This window comes from Osmia lignaria, chromosome 7 (genome assembly GCF_051020975.1).
Source record: "Osmia lignaria lignaria isolate PbOS001 chromosome 7, iyOsmLign1, whole genome shotgun sequence".
In the NCBI taxonomy this organism is placed as follows: domain Eukaryota; kingdom Metazoa; phylum Arthropoda; class Insecta; order Hymenoptera; family Megachilidae; genus Osmia; species Osmia lignaria.
This window is the reverse complement of record NC_135038.1, coordinates 1,274,484-1,296,818: the sequence shown is the minus strand read 5'-3', so window position 1 is coordinate 1,296,818 and position 22,335 is coordinate 1,274,484. Positions and strand designations below refer to the sequence as shown.

The 22,335-nt window shown below is 42.7% G+C and overlaps 3 protein-coding genes across 3 annotated transcripts; 1 reads left to right on the top strand and 2 right to left on the bottom strand.

The window, feature by feature from the left end:
• Positions 1-3,319: 3,319 nt before the first annotated feature.
• On the bottom strand, positions 3,320-4,444 carry LOC117611155 (uncharacterized). The gene has a single exon (XM_034339088.2). It carries the CDS (start codon positions 4,442-4,444, stop codon positions 3,320-3,322), a length of 1,125 nt encoding a protein of 374 aa, XP_034194979.2.
• Positions 4,445-6,177: 1,733 nt separating this feature from the next.
• LOC143305440 (uncharacterized) lies at positions 6,178-7,050 on the bottom strand. Its single transcript, XM_076689107.1, has one exon. It carries the CDS (start codon positions 7,048-7,050, stop codon positions 6,178-6,180), a length of 873 nt encoding a protein of 290 aa, XP_076545222.1.
• Positions 7,051-11,504: 4,454 nt separating this feature from the next.
• On the top strand, positions 11,505-21,867 carry LOC143305439 (uncharacterized). Its single transcript, XM_076689106.1, has 2 exons — positions 11,505-11,962; positions 12,639-21,867. The coding sequence occupies exons 1-2, from the start codon at positions 11,524-11,526 to the stop codon at positions 13,136-13,138; spliced, it is 939 nt and encodes a 312-aa protein (XP_076545221.1). The 5' UTR covers positions 11,505-11,523; the 3' UTR covers positions 13,139-21,867.
• Positions 21,868-22,335: the final 468 nt, after the last annotated feature.

Sequence of the window (22,335 nt, the reverse complement as noted above, 5' to 3'; positions counted from 1 at the left end):
TTATTATTATTGTATTAACATGATCTCGATTAATAATTATATTCATATTTAACAAATAGGAAAAGAATGTTGTATTTATTAATATTTATACTTAACAAAATTTATACTCCAAAAATATACATCGATAATTACCGCGTCGATAAAAGATCGACGCAGGACACATAGATAGAGATAGGAATAACGCGTAGAAAGAGATAGTAATAGAGCGCAGAATAAAGAGAGATAGCACTACGCATAGACAGAGATAACGATACGCGCTGGGTCACGTACACTCCGGTCAAAGTCCAAGCACTTCCGGTATCGAAAATGCGTGTAGAAAAAACTGCTACGTAAGCAGATCTCGGGTATAAATACGAGCGTGCCGCGAGGAGCTGTTTCACTTCGATTTTGATCGTAGTCCGACATGGATCTATGATACGATTACTACATAGGTTTTCAGTAGCATAAATTCTTTTGTCGGCAAGGTGGCAAAGGTTCCGCGTCAGACCCGGGCGCTCGACCACCGGTTCGCAGCGGTTCTCATACGTGTCAGGTTCGCTACCAAGCTTAACGAGCGAGCGAAAGCCGAAGCTCCTTGGATGCGGCCTATTAGTACACTGGCTCTGGAGCGACGATACCATCCTGCAGTGTTCGCAACCAAGCTTTACGAGCGAGCGAAAGCAGAAGCTCCTTGGATGCGGCCTATCAGTGACGGCTAAGTTACCCAGAAATCGTACTGCGGCCGAACGGGTTAGCTCCTACAGTGTCGGAACGGATCCACGCCAATTTTCCGACAATCGAACAATTTATTTGAATAATTTTATTAGATAAATTCAAGTTATAGATTTAGAGTTTTCATAATCGTATCTAGAGTCGCGTTCACTAATCAATTAATTTTTCCTTTGTATTTTATTTTAGGTCAAACTATTTTGTAATTAATAATCTGAATTTTCTTTTATTGTATTTTATTTTAGCACAAACGCGATTGTTATTTTTCTTTGTATTTTTTCAGAAAATACATGTTCAGAATCGACACAGTGATCTAGTGGGAATTATTTGCTTTCAGCGTAGCAAGTTAATTTAGAAACGAATTAGTAAGTTTCATTTAAATTGTTTTCAAATTTTTCATCATTAACGTAGCCTCCAATTCAAGCGTTTATTAAATATTCCACTTCAAACATTTTTATTTGTTGTTTTAAATCCTTAGAATTTCCTTTTTTACATTATGACAGGCGACGAGAGATTAGGTTCCGTGTTCATTCTAAACAACGACTAAAAATGTTCTACCAGTTCAGTTTTTTTATTGTGCTATGCTAACGGGGTGCCAAGCCGTTCATTCGCGACCTACGTCAGGCTCGGTTTTCGTACCCGACACTGCAGTCCCTGGGACTGCGCGCTATACGCGCTCGGATTGGTCGGTGTTTTTTGTCATTAATTTGAAAACCAAGCCTTAACCAACATTTTGGCAAAAGAAAAAGTTGTTTAGAATCACCTTAGCAATCATCCCTCTTCAGCTGTCGAGGTAATCGCGTGACACCCTGTATATCCTACTAAATATGAAAGGTTTCATCGCGAACGATACATTCCTTGCAGAGTAACATGAAGGCATAGATTTTTTGCTATAACAGTAGTTATTAACAAATTCAATACATTTTTGCAAGTGAGATCATCGCGGATATACCTCCTACTAAATGTGAAAGGTTTCATCGCTATCGGTACATTCCCTGCAGCATAAACACCGGAAGATATAAATGAACTATTACGTTTTTTGCGATATAAGTCGTTAGGAATGAAAAAATACAAAAATTTTTTTGCGGGACCAATCGGGAAATATACTCTACCAGATGCAAAATTTTCGATCTGATCGGTCCATCCGTCTTGCGGTAATCGGTGAACATTAAAAAAAAGAAATATGCACATCGAATTGAGTATCCTCCTCCTTTTCGAAGTCGGATAAATAAAAATGGCTGGTCAGGAAACGCTACAAGAGTATGTCACCCGTGCAAAGAACATTGCATCCAGAAGTGCAGCTCTGGGGCAAGTAATATCTGCTAGAGAACTCACCTTTCATGTAGTTAGGGGAATACACCCCAAAATGGAAAAGACAGCTAGTGTGTTGAGAACGCAAAGGTCACTAACACTAGAAGAAATAGAACAGGCTCTATCAGAAGAGAAGACTCGGAGTCCAATGCAAAATGGCTCGGTGAATACATGGAAGGGCGAGAAGGCTTATTGAACCACTGAACGCCACAGTTCAGGATGTTTTATATGTGGTAGAAAAAATCATAAGGCTAAACAATGCTATTATCGACAAGAGAAACCTAATATGGTTACTGAGAGAAATAATGATTCAGTGAATCAAAGAAATACCTACAACAGACGAAGTAACCAAGGTAAAAGAAATGTGAACCGTAAAGAGTAAGCACATGTAGTGACTAGGGGTGAAGTAGAATTCTCATTTAACGCATGTAGTGTGGGACAAGCAAATGAGAGAAATGTAGAGTTGAATGAAGATTGGACTATAGATTCAGGGTCGACAGCTCATATGACCCCACATAAAGAATAGATGATAAATGTTACCCCTTATGACACTGAGATAAACCTAGCAGAAGAAGGTAAATCAAAACATTCCAAAGCCAAGGGTGATATTAAGGTGAAGACTTTGACTAAAGAAGGTGAGAGAGATATTAATATAGAAAACGTTTTATATGTGCCTTGCTTAAGAACTAACTTATTGTCGGTGAGCCAACTAGTGAGCTCAGGAAATAGAGTAGAATTCAACACAAATGGAGTCAAAATAACTAGCAGGGAAGGAATATTGCTTGGTGAGGCCAGAGAGATCAATGGTATATATGTATTACACAATATTGGAAAAACAAAATGTTACTTAACGAGGAAGATGGATAGCTTAGAAGAAGAGCAACCTAGAAATGAAGAATGCAGTCACAATAGTAAGGAATGTACTATGAATGGGAAAATGCTGTGGCACAAGAGGCTAGGACATATTTGTGAAGCTTACATGGACACGATGAAAAGGAAAGAAGCTGTAAGGAATCTGACATACTTACCAGGGAAACTCGAAGACTGTGAGGCATGCACAGTGGGAAAATTGGTACTATATCCTCACAGAGCACTGAAAAACACAACTTCAAACGAAGCATTGGTATTGCTACATATGGACGTGTGTGGCCCATTCCGTCAATGGGTGGAAGCAGGTACGTTTATGTTATAGTGGACGACTATAGTAGGTATTATTATTTATTATTATTAAGTCAAGTCGAGGCTAGCCGGGCACTCAGTCCTTGGGGACCATTGTACCCGGGCCGCTAGGCAGCCTACATTACTGGCTGTGCCTTGGCAGCTGGGCTTCTGTTGCAAGCTTTAGAAGCGCCGGCACCAGGCCAGCCGAAATGCTTAATGATGAGAGTTCCAAGGTCCCCAGGATTGATCCTCTTAGGGCCCTTAATTCCATGCAATTCCATCTTAGAAGTACGTGGAGAAGTGTTTCGTCCTCCTCCTCACATCTCGGGCATGTCGACTGCTCAATGAGTCCCATGCGCACGAGGTGTTTCCTCGTATACCAGTGTCCTGTCACTAGGCCTACGAGCATGCGCAGTTGCGCCCTGTCCAAGTGAATTAAGGTATCACCCAGCTTCTGTGACGATCCCTCAAGTAGGGCCCTCGTGTGTCTCATGCCGTTTGCGTTGTGCCAGATCCTGGTGAATTCCTGGTTTAACCAGTCCTTAGCCAGGCCTTTCAACGCGTAGGTTGAGACACCAATGGGGTACTCATGGTATGGCTGGGAGCTTGTCGCCCCCAGTCGTGCCAGTTCGTTAGCCCTCTCGTTGCCTGGGATACCAGCGTGACCTGGTACCCATACCAGCTTAACTCTGTTGTTCAGAGTTAGCTCTCTTAAAGTCAGTGCACAGTCCCTGACTAGCTTCGACCCAATTTCCATTTTGTGGAGGGCTCTGAGCGCGGCCAGGCTATCACTGCAGATGTAGATGTGTTTGCCTGAGTGGGCCCTTTCCAAGTTATATTTGGCGCAGGCCCAGATGGCAAACACTTCTGCTTGGAAGACCGTAACGTGGTGGCCCAGCTTGTGGGTTATTTCAACCCTTGGGCTCTCCCCCGCAATCCCGACTCCTGTGCCGGATCCGGTCTTGGAGCCGTCTGTGAACCAAACCAGCCCCCCAGGAGTCAGAATGACGTTTGGGTCCTCCAGCCATTTCTTCCTATCTGGGAGGATTAGATTATATTCTCGTCTGAAGAGGTACTCCGTCTTGCAGCGGTCTTCACCGTGGGTCAGAATTAACTCCGATCCCAGATCCCTGAGGATTTCGGTGTGCCCACCGCTCGCCGGGGACCATTCTTCCGCTTGATGGAGGCGGATGGCTGCTCTCCAAGCCGTTGCCATCACTATTAGATGGGATGGCTTGATATCGAGCAGCACACCCATTGCCATAGTGGGCGTGGTGGGGAGCGCACCTGTGATCCCCAGCAACGCTATTCGGTATATTCTATCTATAGCCTTCCTATGTGCTCCCCTCTTCATGGAGGTCCACCACACAATCGAGGCGTATGTTATGATAGGTTCAAGGATGGCCTGGTATATCCATCTGACCACCCTTGGTTTGAGTCCCCATGTAGGGCCAAACATTCTGCGGCAGACCCAGTAGGTGCTGACTGCTTTCTGGGTCTGCCTGTTCACATGGTCCTTCTAGGTGAGTTTTTTGTCTAGTATTACACCTAGATATTTAACCTCATCTGTGAGTTGTAGTTGCGTCCCAAAAAGGTGAGGAGCCTTAAAGTAAAAGCGTCGCCTCCTTGTGAATAGGACCAACTCCGTTTTGCTCGGGTTAACCGAGAGCGAGTGTGATCGACACCAGAATTCTACGAGTGTGATGGCCTTTTGCAATCTCCTCGCTAGATCCAACGGGTTTTTGCCTCTGACCGTAATAGAAAGGTCGTCGGCGTATCCCTGAACCTCAAAGCCTTCCGTGGCGAGTATGCGTATGAGTTCGTCAACCACGAGGGTCCACAGCAGGGGGGGCAGGACTCCTCCCTGCGGGCAGCCCCTCGCGACGTCAGCCCTCACCGTCTCCTCTCCCAGGCTTGCTATGGCTGTTCTATTCGTCAGCATATTATGGATCCATCTTACGACGGAGTCCTTTATATTGTACCTCCTCGCGGCTTCCTGTATAGCATCGTGAGGGGTGTTGTCAAACGCCCCCTCGATGTCGAGGAAAATGCAGAGGGCGGATTCACCGATCGACAGTGCGCCTTCAATTAAACCTACCAGTTTATGTAGTGCCGTCTCGGTGGATTTGCCGTTTTGATAGGCGTGTTGAGATGGGTGCAGCGGCTTGCTGGCCAAAACCTCGTCTCTGATGTACCTGTCAACCAGCCTCTCCAGCGTTTTAAGCATGAAAGAGGTGAGGCTGATGGGTCTGTATGATTTAGCAAGGTCGTAATTATTCCTCCCTGGTTTCGGGATGAACACTACCTTGGAGTATCTCCAGGCTTTGGGTACGTAGCCCTTCGCTAGGCAGGATTTGAAGATCTGGCCCAGGCGTCTGTTCAGGTCCTCTCCGCCCTCCTAAAGGAGTGCCGGGAAGATCCCGTCAGTACCTGGGCTCTTGAATCTTTTGAAGGAGCCGATGGCCCACTTCACCCTGTCTGTGTTTATCACCTTCTCAGCTATTCCCCAGTCCGCTGGAGCGGGGTCGATGCGCACGATATCACTATGACGCCGCTCCCGACCCTCCGCTACTGAGCCTGGGAAATGTGTCTGGATGAGGTGTTCTAATGTTTCTCTGTGATTGTTCGTCAGACTTCCATTTGGGAGTCTGAGACGATCCAACCTCGGTGAGGGGCCTATTAAGAAGACCTACCTTAACCTGGCAACTACAGATAGAGCCTCGGTTTCTTTGCAGAAGGTCTTCCAGGCTGTCCTCTTGCTGATTCTTATTAACTTTTTGTAAGTTTGCTGGGACCTTTTATAGCTGTCCCAGGCTAGCTTCGTGTCTGCCTTCATGGCTTTATTCAGTAGTCTTCCGGTATCCTTCCTGGCTTGGTCCAATTTCTTGTTCCATCAGGGGACCCTTTTGCTACTGCTTCCGATTCTGACAGGGCAGGCAGCTTCGTAGGCTTGAGTAACGGCGGAGCTTAAGTGCTTCACTGCTTGCTCGATTTCACCTACGGTCCTGGGACGCCGACAGTGCCCCCTAAGCCTCCCTTCCAGCCCTCTCTGTAGAGTGCCCATTTGGTGGCCTTTGGGTTCCTGTACGCCTCCCCAGTGCCGCCCACCCTGTCACCTGTTAGGTTGAAAGTGATTTGGCGATGGTCCAAGAGTGTGCACTCATCTCGAACTTGCCAATGTTTGACAACCTGTGCCACCTTTGCGGAGCCCAGGGTCAGGTCGATTACCTCCTGTCTGCGTGAGGTGACGAAAGTGGGGGCGGAGCCTTTGTTAAGGATCTCCAAACCCGTGGTGGCGAGGTACTCTAGCAGTGCTGTGCCTCTTCCATTAGTATTGGTACTGCCCCATACGGTGTGGTGCGAGTTGGCGTCGCAGCCGATCACCAGGTGCATACCATTGTTTGCACAGTGGTCTATCAGAGCTCTGAGTTTCCTTATAGGTGGAGGGCCCTCTGAGTCATACGGGAGGTACGCCGAGCAGATCACTAGCTCAGACGTATTCCCGCCTAGGTTAAGTTTGACCTTAACCGCTGAAAGATCAGCAGTGCAGAATTCATTTAATTTCAGGGCCGTTATCTCCTTCTTGACGAAGATGCAGGCCCTGGGCCTTGTAGATGTAGCGTCGTAGTAGAGTGAGCCGCACCTCGTATCGAGCCCTCCTATGCGTTCCTTGGAGATCCAAGGTTTTTGTATGAGGGCTATATCTGTCCGTCTTGTCACAAGGCGGTGATGGAGGATATCCGTCGCCGCAATGCAATGTTGCAGATTAATTTGCGAGAATCTGGTATCGTCTGACACCCTGTTGGTGTCAGCACTGGTCCGGTCTCGCTTAATGCTCTCGGCAATTTTGCGTTCCCCAGGGGGGCCCATAAAATTTACCTTTGAGGGGGGCCCCTCCCGGAGCCTCTCCCTCTCTTATCCCTCGTACCGGCCTTCAGGGAGTGGGGTAGTGGGATTAGCCCGGTCTTCTTCGTGGCTTCTGCCAAGGTCGGCCTTCCCCTCGCCGGCCCAGCCCTGGGTATCTACCCGGCGGGACGGTTGTACCGGTTTCCCTGGGTCGCTGCGAGGGTCCGGCTTCCTCACTCTTTCTTTCCACCTCAAGGGGTGGGTCGGCTACGGTGTGGGTACGAAGGGTTTTCGAGGGTGTCTCTTGCGACTCCACACGTTCCCCATTCTCTCCTTCCGTTTCGCGTTATGCTCCGCCCTCGGTGCCCGGGCCAGTTACCACCGCACCTGTACCGGGGCCTTCCTTTTGCTGTTTCTGGTCCTCCGCGGGCCCGGCAGGTCCCTCTTTGAAGAGGACCCTCCGCATTCTCACGTGGACCTCGAAGCCTTGCCTTACTATGAGGCTATGTGAGGCCGGGTCAACACCCAGTACCAGGGTGACCGAATTCGGCCCCTCCTTCCTGCTCCAGACCCTCCAGAGCCCGGTGCGGAGGCCTGGGTTTTGACCCTATATAAGCCTCATAATAGCCTCCGTTTTTGTCGGAGGGCCGGGAATGACGGTTGGCATCCTCCTCAGTTTGGGAAGCCGCTGACTATCAATGACCTGGAGGTTTGCTCCCTCCCAGGGCTTGATTGCGGTGACGGTTGACTTTAGCCACTCTATTGAGCCGGCATCCGCGCAGGTGTCCAGCAGAATGCCCCCGTCCAGCCGGCACTCGTCAAAACGCGGCATGGTGTCCCCTTTGGGGGTCCCACACATCGCCTCCACGATCGCCCGCTCGACGTTGGAGCCCTGCTCTTCTGAGAGTGTTGACTCTGGGTAGTTGGCTGGCGCTATGGCCAGCCTCCTCTCCGTCGTCACCGCCTCCTTATAGCTAACCGGCGACGGGAAAACCTTCTGTCGCCGTTTCGCTAGAGGCTGGGTGTTTGGGGATATGGACGGCCGGGACCTTTTGAGCCCCTTACCGTCCCCTCCCTTATGGCCTGTCTTCGACGTTCCTGCGTTGGGTTGCCCGATTGCCGGGCCTCCCTTCGCAGTCACCGTCGCTGGGGCCTTTCCAGCCTCATATCTCTTGTCCGTGGGGACAGTCCCGCCGGAGTTCCCTTCGCGAGCTTGACGCTCCCTTCGGGCCCTCTTCTTGGCTATAGTAGAGTGTAATGAAAATATAAATCAAGATGACAATAATAAAAGCAATTATGAACATGAAGATCAAAGTGAATTACCAGCATAGACGCATCAGATTGAAGATGGGCAAGTGGAAAACCCAACAAGTAAAGGAAGACCTGGCTGGAAACCGGGAAGTACAAGAGAAGAAATATAGTTACGACGTCAAATCGAAATACTGGAGGAAGAAGAGAGACTACAAAAGGAAGGTGCCAGACATTCAGAAAGGATAAAGAATAGTTGTATGCAAGCAAATATAGAAAATTACAGATCATCTATTGTTATACCAAAGCACTATCAAGAAGCTATGGAATCTGAGAAGGTTGAGAATTGGAGGAATGCAATGCAGGAGGAAATGGAGTCGATACATGGCTACCAAGTATGGAAACTGGTACCAAGAGAGAAGAGCATGAAGGTCGTAAAGAGCAAATGGATCTATACTGTAAAGGAAAATCTGGATTGCCCCTGTAGTCAAGTTAGAATCATTTAGATGCTTAATTGCCATAGCAAGTATTAAAACGTTTCAGATAAGACAGTACGATGTCACGACGGCGTATTTATACGGTACATTGGAAAAAACAGTGTATTTAGAACAACGCAAAGGATTCATTGATGCAGGACGTCCAGATTATGTGTGTCAGCTGCAGAAGAGCTTGTATGGGCTACCACAATGAGGCAGATCGTGGAACGAAAGGTTCGACAAAACCCTCAGGAATATAGGATTAGAACCGATACCAGAGGATCCCTGTGTCTACAAGCTAGAAACTGGAGGTAAAACAATAATATTAGGGATTTACGTATATTGTATTGTCATTGGCACAGATAATTTGATTATAAATGAGATAATGTCGGAATTAGGAAAAGAGTTCAAATTAACTGAAACCAGAGATGAAATAAAATTCCTAAATATCAAGGTAGAGAATAGAAAAATGGGGTTCAGCTTATCACAAGAAGGATATATTGAAAAAATATTGAGAAAGTATGGATTAGAAGAATGCAACATAGTAGCAAGAACTCCGTTGGATGCACAGCAGAATCTCGATGACTTCCAAGTATCTCCACTAGCGGACAAAACTCAGTATCAGGAGATGCTAGGATCGTTGATGTACTTGTCAGTGGGTACTAGACCGGACATTTCGTTTGCGGTATCGAGGTTGTCCCAATATAGCCGTGAACCAAGGAAGATACATTTGATGGCTCTTAAACGAGTATACAGATATGTAAAGGGAACCAAAGATTACAAACTATTTTATCATGGCAAGGAATCAGAATTGACTATAAGCACGGACGCCAGTTGGAACACGACAGCAACGGCAAAATCCTTTGGTGCATATTTGGTAAAAATAGGCAATACAATAGTCGGATGGAAAAGTCAAAAACAAAGATTAGTCGCTTTATCTACGTGTGAGGCAGAATTGATAGCAATATGCGAAGGAGTAAAAGAAATAAGGTGGATGTATTCATTACTAGACAGTTTGGGAATGAAGGAGGCCTGTAAAATCCCAGTGGTCTTAAAGACAGATAGCCAATCCGCCAGAGATTGGATTAAGAAAAACAATATTACCAATCGGACCAAGCATATGAACCGAAAGTACTATTTTGTAAGGGATGAAGTAAAGAAGGGGAAGGGGTTCCCACCAAAGAAATGGAAGCAGATATCCTAACGAAGGGCTTAACTTATGAGAAACACTTATCATGTATTAAGGTGATGTTTGCAGATAGACCAGGGACGTGTGTCCAAAGGAGGGGATTGTTGGGAAGTATGAACACACCTCCCGGATATCGACAAGAGCGCCCCCATGTGGTACAGATAGATCGGCAATGAAAGAAGGAGATCGTACACGTTTATTTTCTCACATTAATGTATTTTTCAGTTTTCATTTAATATATATCATTATACCATGAAGTGCAATTGTGTTAACGCTCATTCAATCCTATCACAGAGGAAAATAAGTGGCATACTATATAATACATCAACGCGCACGGCAGCGCGCGAACCAAGTTCCCCGCCCGCCCCTTCTAAGCTGCCGATATAACATAGTAATCACTCCAGGTTTATAACAAATCGAATTTTTAAAATCAATGCTTTAGATTTGAACATCGTGCATGCGATATAGTATTATGAAGTTCATGGGTGTATAGTTTTGTTATGTAATATGAATATCCATGAATGTAAAATGTTTAGAGCAATAATTTCGTTTTAGAAAATTCCTATTTTCCCAAAATTACGAAGATATGTTTGGAAGAGTTAATTATAATTAAGAGTTTATAGCAATTATTTCTTAAATTGTTTCAGTTTAAGTTAAATAACTTTGAAAAACTGTATTTCATATGCATTTCACATTTTAGACACTTCTTCTAGAACTCTCCGATATCTAAAAACCTAACGTTGTCGCTGAACATCTGGAACACATACCTTAAGAGACGTACATTCTCCCATTCTCGTTTAGCTCTTGAGCATGTCATAAATTGTTCAAACACAAGATAAAATACCTTAAAAAGGACACCACAGCCAAATATTTCGCATTTCGTCAGACTACCAGAGTCGTGCGTTGTGTATATTCTCTTAGAGTTAATCTGTACTATATTGTTACATTCAGTGTGTTATTTAGTGTGTGCAGATTTTATTGTTATTATTTGTAACGCTATTTTATAACATAATAATAGTTCTAGTTTAGTGCAATTAATAATTTAATGTAAATAACAATGTCCCGTGCGTGTGTTAATAGGCCAAATAAATGTTATGTGTGTGGCGAAGTGGTGTTTAAAAGTTCAGTACGAAACATTACAGAACTTATAAAACAAGCATATCAGCAATATTTTAAATGCGAACTTGGCGATCAAGATAAAGATTGGGCACCTCGTGTAATTTCCTATCCAACTGTTTCGTCGGCTATGCGAGCAGTACGTCTAGAAGACGAAGCGTCGATTTCAGTCGTCGAAACTCTTGTTATATCATCAAATTCAGGCGAAACTGCTGTTATAGCTTCAAGTTCAAGCGAAACTACGTCTGATGAAGCTGAGCAAAAATTTTCTACACGAAGCAATATTCATCTGATCAGCCAAGTAGATTTAAACGATTTAGTACGAGATTTACAATTAACAAAAACTGAATCAGAACTTTTGGCCTCCAGGTTACAACAGTGGAACTTGCTTGCACCGGAGACAACTGTAAGTCACTTTCGGAAAAGAGGTGAAAAATTACAACAATATTTTTCAATTCACAACAATTTATGTTACTGCTCCGACACAGAAAATTTGTTCAACAAATTAGGCTCTTCATAGACTCATCAAAAACCAGTTTAAAGACAGTATTATTACATAATGACAATATATATCCATCAGTACCAATTGCATACCGCAGAAAGCATAAAAAGACGTATGATATTTTTAAAACATTTCTACTCAAAATAAACTACAACGGCTATAAGTGGCATATCTGTGGAGATTTAAAAGTTATTGTTATATTAATGAGTCTTCAAAGCGGTTATACCAAATACTATTGCTTTTTATGTGAGTGGGACAGTCGTGCAAGATCAGACCATTATAATATTAAAACATGGCCACTGTTTGAGAGTTTTCTATCTTTATTATTAATCATTTCCTCTACATTATCACCTCAAGTTAATTCTACAGCTTTCTTACGATTAATTAATTTTATCCTACCGAACTGTACAATTTTTGCTTGCATTTAATTTCTTATTATATGTAAAATAAATCATAACCGAAGAGCAGGCGAGGTTCGCGGTTCCCCGCCTCTCGTTCCTCCCCTCACAAGTTCTCCCGGGTGGATCGAGTAGCTCGGCACCTGTTGAGGGGCGAGGCGAGACGGCGAAAGATATATAGGGTGTCCCAGCATCGGTAGTACAACCGAGGAGGGGTGGATTCTACATGAAAAAACAAATCGAGAATAAAGAAAAAATTATTTCATTTGAGACTTCGTTCTTAGATGGATTTCGATAAAAGTCATATGTCACTTATAAGTAGTATTAATTACTGATATCATTAGTATCACAATTAGTAGCACAATGGGCAGCATTTCCAATAATTTTTGCATTAATAAAGTAAGTTAGTAACTAAATTACATGTCTTATTTTCATTTAAATCCACTCTAAATCCATAGGTAGAAATAAGTAATATTTATAAGTGACATATGACTTCTATCGAGATCCATCCATCTAAGAACGAAGTCTCAAATGAAAAAATTTTTTTCTTTATTTTCGATTTGTTTTTTCATGTAGAATCTCCCCCTCCTCGGTTGTACTGCTGATCTTAGTCGGCATTTGACGAAAAGTAAACACGGTCTTCTTATAAGTCGTTTTTACACCGAATTCCGTTGCGGATTAAAACCGTCTACGAATCTCACGTGCACCGTTTAAAGGCATTCCCCGAAAATGGCTTAAATACCAGTTCGCAATTGCGTCGAATTGCTTCACGCTCCAACGAGCAGCGTTTGAAAGGAAACTCGTCTTAATTCCGCAAATATTTCGAGGAAAATTCGGAGTTTCAAAACAGCCACTAAGAAAAAGTTTTCATCTTGCGAAAAATAATGTACAATACAATAGTTTAGTGGATAAAAACAATATATATTTGTCACCACTCCATATCAAATTAGAAATCACGAAAAAATTCGTAAAGGGCATGGACAAAAACGAAGCAGCTGTTCAATATTTAAAGTTAAAATTCCCAGCTTTGTCAGAGGCAAAAATTAAAGAGGGCATTTTTATAGGACCACAGATACGCACCTTATTTAAAGATAAAGAATCTGAAAACAAAATGTCACAAATAGAAAAGAATGTGTGGGTAGCATTTAAAAACACTTGCATTACATTATATATATATTTCTGATAGTTTGATAAACGGCGCAATGAGAATAGTAAAGAAATTTACATGGCCGACAATTCGAAGAGATCAACTAGAACAGGGAGATTTGCTGAACTCAGTACAGTAAAACCTGGATATATGCAAGAAAAGATTGCTTGGATATACGCAAGATTTCTATCCCCTCCACTTGGGGGGATCCCTCTAGGCGAACCGAGACGTTCGACGCGGAAGCCGTGTAATATGATACGGACGCAGAATCGACACCTCGCTTGGATATATGCAATGTTTACAAACACAGAATCGACACCTCGCTTGGATATATGCAATGTTTGGGTCCCAATTCCTCTTGCATATATCCAGGTTTTACTATACTTATAAAATTTGACGACGAGTCCATTGGAAACTGTTCAAAATTCAAATAACACCGCGATGAGTCGTCGGGACGGTCACCGACTTTTTGTACAAGGTACAACTCTGTTTCGCACACATCGAAGGAGGCCCAGGAGGCCCAGGAGGCCCAATCGGGGTAAGACTTCGGATTAGTACCACACTTGGATTTTCTTCAAACTGTAGGTAAAAAGTGTTTAGGGTATAATCAACTAAAATATGAAGTCCCAACGTGCGAAGTTATGGTATATCGAGTTTTCTAGCTTCCTTAAGCGAATTTATGGTTTAAATTGAAACAAAATTATATTATTTCTATGTGACAGACAAAAAAAATATAACCTAACCTAACCTAATTTCTCTTTTTATCCCCTCTCGGCGAAATCAGCCGGCCCCGCATGAAGGTGAGGGGCTTCCTAGCCGGCCATCAGGCAGTTTTTTTACACGGTTACCCTTGCCCCCACGTATTTTTCCCAGTGGTACTAAAATCCACTGCTTCGCACTGGGAAAGATTTAGCTCTGGGCAGTTTAGGGTCGCCCTTTCCTCCCTTTTTTCAACCTTAACAAGATTAAAGAGGAAATGAATCCTTGATAGCATTCAAGCTGTCTTCGAAGGTGTCGATCCGATTTTTCTTGCATCACCTTCGCCACAAATATTCCACCAGATGGTCAGCGAAATATTCGTCACGGATTCTCTTAGACCTAAGGTGAACCCTTATCGGTCGCAAAGAACTCTCTATCGTCTGGGTGTGAGTTCCATCTGAGGCAACGAACTCGTTTTTATGATTCACCCAGAAGTGTTGGTAGCCATGTTGAGGGAGGGTCTGATATCCCTTCCATCCATCAGTGTGGATCTGGCCACCGGGTTCCACATGTTTTTTGATCAGGTCGATCAGGGTATCTGACGAGGGCAAACTTCAAGGCGAAGGTCCTCGCTGTCGTCCTGAATCATTCCAAGGACCCAATGACCTTCAACAACACGTCCGCAGTGGTATTTGCGGCGGCCGAATTTTGCTTCATCAATTTAAACGACGATTCCGGACCGATCTATTTTCCCCCGTGCGTTTTGTTGATTGATGATGTGGCACATTATCATCTCGCGTATCTCTTGATACAGCGAAGCGATGGCTTCGGAGGCTTCTCCTTGGCTTTCCTCGTAAGCCTTATTCCTGGTGAAGCAACAGATAAAGCGGAATACCTTTTCAATTGGTATTCGCCATTCCCAAAAGAAAGTCCGGTAAGATGGATTTCTTTCGCCTCGGCCATCACGATACTTTCGATAGTACTGGCATCGAAATTGTCCGAAAACGCTCCGACTGATGTCGAAGGCCATCGGCTTTCGATGAACTGGGTATTCCATCGCATGCCACAGCAGTTGATTCTTTTGGGAATACCTTATTGATTGCTCCCTAGAAGAGCAGATCTCTCTCTCAAGACGCGCAAAATTCCAGGAAGACATGATGTTCTCTTGTTGGGACACAGAACTCAAATGAAAGGTAGATTTCCTATCTCGGCACGTTGAAGTTTCCGCACGTTGACACTTCATATTTACGTTACCACTAACCTAACACACATATATATATATGAAGTTTGAACACAATCGGAATGTGGTACTAATCCCGGGATAAGCCGAAGTTTTTGTTTAAATTGCACACGCTTCGTGTCTTGTCTAGAAGAAAAATCGCACGCGTATCGCGTCACCTTCAAACTTTCCGTCTCGATCATGTTCCTGTAACATTCGTCATCGTCGCGTCGTCGCGTCGTCGTGTTCTGTTAATCTGAACAATAAATGTTACAAAGTACTCGTTAACAAACTGTGGTTTTATTTGCTACAACACTGTTACAAATACCCTTCACCGCCCACGCTCAATGCTGAGCGATTCCGGCACTTCCATCGGTACTGCAGCCAGCACGCTCATTTCGATACAGAAATAGATTCAAAGATATCGACGGTTACATTCCAATATCTCCAGTTGTAGCAACGTTTCAGGCGACGAAAGGTTATGGAGTTGTCGAGCGCAGAATATTACTTATTCAAAGTTGGGCAGTAACGGTGTACAAATTACAAGGGACTACATTAAACAAAGCTGTAATTGATCTTGGCAAAAAGAATTTTGCAAAAAGCCAAATTTACATTGCACTTAGTCGTGTTAAAGGTTTAGATGGTCTAGTTTTATCTGATTTAGCACCAAACAAGGTCTTCGTTAAACCTCATGACAGAGGTTGAGATTAGAAACTTCCTGTTATTTGCAATAATGAAAAAATGAAAAATTTTTTTAGCTGGACCAATCGGAAGACATACTCTACATGATGCAAAAGGTTTCGTTCCGATTGGTCCATCTATCTCTGTTTGAAATTAAGATTGAAAATGTCCACGATTTTGGTCGAGGAGACCGGTTCGGTTAACGGAAGGCGGTGAGACGAATTGAACACACGAGATTGAACAAACACAAGTATATTTATAGAACACAAAAGTATATACAGTATGTACAAGAATTTCACGTGAACAGAAATGTACAGTGATCGTTGATCGTATCTCACTCGCGTCGCGATGAAACAAGAGTTCGAGCTGTGTTCGACCACGGTTGGTGTAACACGTTTTTGTTGAGCTAAGAAGCAAACGCGAACGCGATAGCCGTTGGCAAAGTGAGCGCGCTTGAGAGAAACCGTAATTTCTTGAGCTTGAGCGAAAAATTTAAAAACTTGATCTAGCACGTGTTTAAACGAAGCGATACAGGAATGTAATGGCCGATCAACCAGCTTCGTCATAGCGAGAGCCGTTGGCGTCTTCTCTGTGACGTGGAGCGCGTTGATTCGTCGGCCTGACCGGCATCCAATGTGGCTGCCGGTCGCGCTGTAGAGTGCTGCCGCGGTCCGCGTGGCGACGGTTAAAATTAACGCATAACAAATGTAGAAAAAATATATATATACTGATCGAATTGAGTAACTTCCTCCTTTCTCGAAGCCGGTTAAAAAAAGGAGCCGGGAAGTTGGACGTGTTACGTTCGGGCCAATTTTCATTAACCCGACCTTGCGTTCGTCATCGGGTGCGTAGCACTTGAAGGTATTCCACGTGAGGAGCGCAAGGAAGGGCCTTATTTATCCTAATTTTTCGTTTCTTATCCGCGCTCCTCCGATCTCGTGCTTCTCCGTCGGGTGCGTATGCACTTGAAGGTATTCCTCACGGGGGACACAGGAAAGGAGTTTGAGATTTTTTTTTCTTTTCTTTGTAGTTTCCAATAGTTTACCGTCTATTATACCGAATTTGTGTACCTCGTCGGTGCGTAGCACTTGGAGATAATCCCAGGCGAGGCACATAAAGGAGGCTGTATTTAGTTCTTTCAAATAATACAAGTTAACCTTCCCTTGGAACGATTGCCTCGCCGAACTGCGTAGTTATAAACACATAGAAATTCGAAACCGTTAAGATTAAGGAGAGGTATCATAAACATCTTTCGCTGCGCGGTTAAGCAGTGCAACGCGCTTACAAGTTTCCCAGCTTAACCGCGTAGTACAAAGAAAATACAATTTTTGTTTTACTTCACAGGCGAAATACCTCTCATACCTGTAGAGCATGCGTCAGCCGGTCCTTCCACGGGAGAATGAGTGCAATAAAGCATGAAAGCGATTTGATTTGAATGATACGAAATAGTTTGAATAAGTATGAAAAGCGAGGTTTGCGTGACAACCACTGGGAATTTGAAAACGTTGACCGATGTTCAAGAACGTTCGAGACAACGGTCGACGGGGATAATAAACACGTATTGTCACAAGTACTAGGTAATAAAATCTGCCAAGCGTTTACACGAGGAAATATTCTAGAATATATTTATAGAAATTGTTATCACCTAATATACGTAAACTCGCATTAAAAATACAAACGGAATATACCCATAACTAGCTAATGGTAAAACATAGATTGCCGTATCCCTTATCACGCAAGCCGTAAAAACGCGTATAAAGAATGAAAAATTGAACGACCATTGAATGTATCGAATGAACTAACAAGAAACAAATATCGGTAATAAAAATGTTTTATCGATATCAGAACATCGTCTATAAAAGCCTCGTCGTTTATCGAGAAGCAAATAAAATCGAGTTAGAATCCATTTCGAACATTCTAGAAAGTGTAGAAATTGCGACGCACGAAATTCATGTAGCGCTAGCGGGGTAGAAAGAAATAGTCAACGTTAGACAGAGTTGAAATGAAAGGTCAAGGAGGGATGAGAGACTACGAAGCGCGCCTAGACAGCCCAATACGCGTGGGCCTTCCCCTTCGACACGTACCCTGATTTGCCGAATGATGTCCCCACTTTGGGGTACCGATCGTGGGTCGAACGCTGAGACGTCGATCGCTTGACTGAGGCAAATCACTCTTCGTCGAATAATCGTGAGGTACGTGACGGGGAGCCCGTGTTCGCGTTAAGCAATAGTTGCCGTGTGAAAAATCGTAGTAATTAGCTGCCCGGTAAAGACCTTGCAAAAGGCAGAGTGCCGGGAGATTGCAATTCTCATTTTCCGCGTCAAAGACTTTAGTGAATACGTTAAATTTCACACTTTTCAATTATTTATCTTTCACTTTCAATTTTAAATCGTTCCGCAGTAATTATACTTTTCTTTTCTCGCGTCGCGCTGTTTTTCGTATATTATATCTCGTTTAATAAATTGTCTGAATCCGTACACCGTAATAAAAGGCCGATCGTGAACGCGTAGTGCGCGTGTGTCAAGGTTCTCATCCTTTCTTCGTTTTCCAGATTACCAGACAGCTACAGCACAAAGCAAACATATACATACATATTCATACATTATCTAACTTCGAGTTTGGTGAGTTGACGAATCTGGTTCCGAGTGAGGCAAAACGGGCGGTCTAAGAGACTGTTATCTTGAAAGTTTCCCACTAGATCGTCCCGTTCATCATAGAGTTCGAGGTACCGAAAATCAAATTTGTAAAATTTCCAACCACGTACAAGACGGAGACAGCCCACGAGACTGTTGTCTTGGAGGTTTCCCCCCTGGGACCGTCTCCTTTCGCCGTTCGGTAATTATTTGTCGAGAACCACGCCGTAGTTCGAATCATAATCGCGGATACAATAAATTAAATAGTCTTTTCTGTTAATTTCCGTTATAAATTTACGTTACATTTTCTCTTTAATATATTCATTTTCATATTCTTTTTCATATATTCTATTTTCTCTTTCATGTATTTTACATAGCATGCACCTTTTGTTAACTAAACCGTTTTCATTGTTATAATTATTTTTCCTGAAATTATACATTTGTTACTTATATTCAGTTTCTAATTAGTTTGCGTTCAAACACATTTCCTTCCTATACTATCACGCCTACCATCTACGCACAAATTCGCACGAGGGGCCCGTATGGGACCAGAGCATTGTCGGATTCAGCAGTAAATCGAACATCAAATTCTACTGACTCTTTTTAATCGTTCTAATCATAAGTGATTATCATCGTCATAAGTGATTAGGACTGGTGGCAGCGCTTAAACCTTTCTCAACCGCGCATTTTGATAAGAATATAATTTTTCTTTTCTTGTATTTTGTACGTCGCGCGCCGTCTCTCACTCGCGACTTAACAGACGAAAGGAAGGTGAACTTAAAGGCATGAAGCTGAACAATTATAAAAGTATAAAAGGGAAACGAGAAAGAGATGCGACATCTAGTTTATGAAGATAGTACAAAATACAAAACACATTGTATAAAACACATTATAATTAAAGACCAAAATCAGCGACCCCAAGAAATTTAAAATAAAAAAAGTTTTTAAAAAGTAGGATATTTCCAATTATGAGAAAATAACTAGACACCAGTTTTCTTTGGGCAGAGTGCGGGAAAATTTCCCTGAAAACCATCTTGGAGTATCTGACACTGGTCATACCCCAAGAGAAACTTATACTAAATAAATAAATAGTCTCGCCAAGGGGTGTCTGGGACCCCCAACATCATGATCCCTCGAGAACAAAAGCATGTCCAACCTTTTTGTATCTGTAGTCACTTGTCACGCGTTACAGTACTAAATACAGTAGTTTAAAAGGCCTAATATGGTATTAAGGCAGAATTCAATGTATTGTACAGAAATATTTTTATTCATATCTCAGAAACTAATCAGGACTGGCAGTTAAAACCTTATATAGGGTGTCCCAGAACTCGCGTTGGTCCCGTGAAGGGGTGGTAGCTGGGGTGATTCTGAACAACATTTTCCTTTACGAAAATGTTGTTTGAAGCTTCGTATTTGAATTATTAAGCAAAAACACTGGCGAATCAGAGCGCGCATAGCGTGCGGGCTCAGGGGTGGCAGCGTCGGCTACGAAAGCGGAGCTTGACGTCGCACAGTGGGACAAAACGGCTTTCGGCGATCAAAAATCTGTAACTTCGGTTCTATTGGAAATATTTTAATGAAATTTTGGGAAATTTTTGCCTATATTATGGTACTTAAGTTGTACCAATATAAATCATATTGAAATACGTTACTTCACTTGTTAGACATATTTCATGTTATTTAACAAAAATTTGATTCAAAAGTGTTAATACCTATAAGAGAAACGGATTTGATAATAAAAAATGACAAGACATGTGTTATTATAATATATTTATTTATATTTATTATGATCTATACCAAATCATTCGTGAAAACAGTTTCGACAATTATGAAAATTTATTATGGCATATTGCAAGGACGAAATAAAATTTTGGATGACGAATATACACGTGGAATACTCAGCCGGGTCATCGTACGGCGAGAACGCTGACGATCCGAACGAGGTGGTTCACCCGAATTGCCAAATCAAATGTCGACCTCATTCATCAATATAAAATAACGCGATCGGGCCCGCCCGCACGCAGTCAATTTTACCAATAGTTCTCATAAGAAGTTCTCATAGGCGCAGTTCGAAATTCAATTCAAGTACAAGTACTAAAATCCGCGAATATAATCCGCGAAGTACCGTTCCGAGTTTGATCCTCAAAAATCTACACGACTCTGCTACGAAAGCTCAGTGCTTCGACAGAGCAAGATTCCGGTAACTCGATTAATTAAATAAGTCTAAACCTATATAACTCTGCTACGAAGCACAGTACTTCGACAGAGCAAGGTTCCGTAAACTTCAATTGTAAAAACGCTAACGAATCGAAAGACTGTACCAGTAACGAATAAACATTCATTGTGATCGAAAGTGCGTGATCTTCACTCGAACATCTACCCTACCGCTCCAACACTTGGACGACACACCACCACAGGTTCCGTCCATAGATAGGTTCTACTCATCCAGCGAAAGGTAAGTGAGAACCCCTATCTATCTGACAACGTAGATCAAATTACATAAAGTACGCCGAGGACTCAGTGAGAGAGAGAACTCCGCGACTTTACAACGGACACAGAATCGGCATGTCGGCTGAATAGAAAACATGTGTGCGGATTCAGAATCGACACCACGCTTGGATAAATGAAACATTAAATGCCCAGAATCGACTCCTCGCTAGGATAAATGAAACCTTTGAAACCAAAGCCAACACCGCGACTGGTTTTGATTTCGATCTCTCTTGCTTTTCGCCAACTTTTAACATCAATTTTAGCAAGTAATTATGATTGAAACTATGTCGACTTGGTACCACTTTAATCACAAAAATCTCACCAATGCGCTAGTAAAAATTTCACTAAAAAAAAGTGAAAAATAAAAAAGTTTTTTGATTCAATTAGTATTAGTTACACCGATATGTTTCGGCTCTTCCTTTGATTATCGGACCTCTCTCTTTCCACCACTGTCTGTCCCTTTCTACGTTCACGCTTGGCTGGTCGTCGCGTGTCACCCGAGATTCGATACCGCGCTTAGGTAAACGCAACCACTGGGTCCCAATCTTGGTTGAATTTATCCAGGTTTTACTGTAGTAGTAACAACAGTTTTTCACGAATATCTCGAAAACTAAAGCTTTCCGTTAATTATGCATAATGAAACAGTTGCTCAGAATCATGTCCCCGATAACATATTAAAAGGTCATTGAAATCGTCCAATGTTGACATTAAAAACTTCCTGTATTTTGCAATAACAATGAAAAAATGAAAAATTTTTTTTCAATGGGACCAATCGGAATACATACCCTACAAGATGAAAAAGGTTTCGTTTCGATTGGCCCATCCATCTCGGAGTAATCGGTGAACACACAAAAATAAAAAAAATAAAAAAACCATACTGATCGAATTGAGTAACCTCCTTCTTTTCGAAGTCGGTTAAAAATAGGGTTGATTGTTCAAATTTCATATAAAATGTATGCCTTGGACACAAATAAAGATTAATATTCTACCACTAGGGTTGGTGTTTAGATATGGTTTGACTTACAAGGGAACATCGGGGACTGATACACTCCGATTTTTATGAAACTTTGCATAAATATTTATTAGACCTGTTTATGAAGATAACTGTAATTCGTTGGTGCCCTTTTTTCACTTTGAGGGAGATATCAAAACGGAGGGGGAGGGGGTATTCAATTTTGCAAAAAGGATGATTAAAAAAAAAACTTACACGCAGCTTTATAGACCTCAAGAAACGGTATAACTTTTATTTCAACTATTTTTTGATATCTTTTGTCGTTTACGATTTATAAGCACGTATATAGAAAGGGCGGTTCGGATAAAAGGGTTGATATCTCCCTCAAAGTGAAAAACGGGCACCAACGCATTACAGTTATCTTCTTAAACAGGTCGAATAAATATTTATGCAAAGTTTCATCAAAATCGGAGTGTATCAGTCCCCGATGTTCCCTTGTAAGAAAAACAAGAAACTGAAGAGTACACAGCATAGTTATGCACAACACTGAACGCTTAAC

Bases quoted from the DNA above. Each gene is read 5' to 3' on its own strand.
- LOC143305440 (XM_076689107.1), bottom strand. From the start codon at position 7,050: ATGGGCCCCCCTGGGGAACGCAAAATTGCCGAGAGCATTAAGCGAGAC.
- LOC143305439 (XM_076689106.1), top strand. From the start codon at position 11,524: ATGTTACTGCTCCGACACAGAAAATTTGTTCAACAAATTAGGCTCTTC. The intron at 11,963-12,638 runs GTACAATTTTTG...TTGCGGATTAAA, and splicing joins TAATTTTATCCTACCGAACT to ACCGTCTACGAATCTCACGT.
- LOC117611155 (XM_034339088.2), bottom strand. From the start codon at position 4,444: ATGGCAATGGGTGTGCTGCTCGATATCAAGCCATCCCATCTAATAGTG.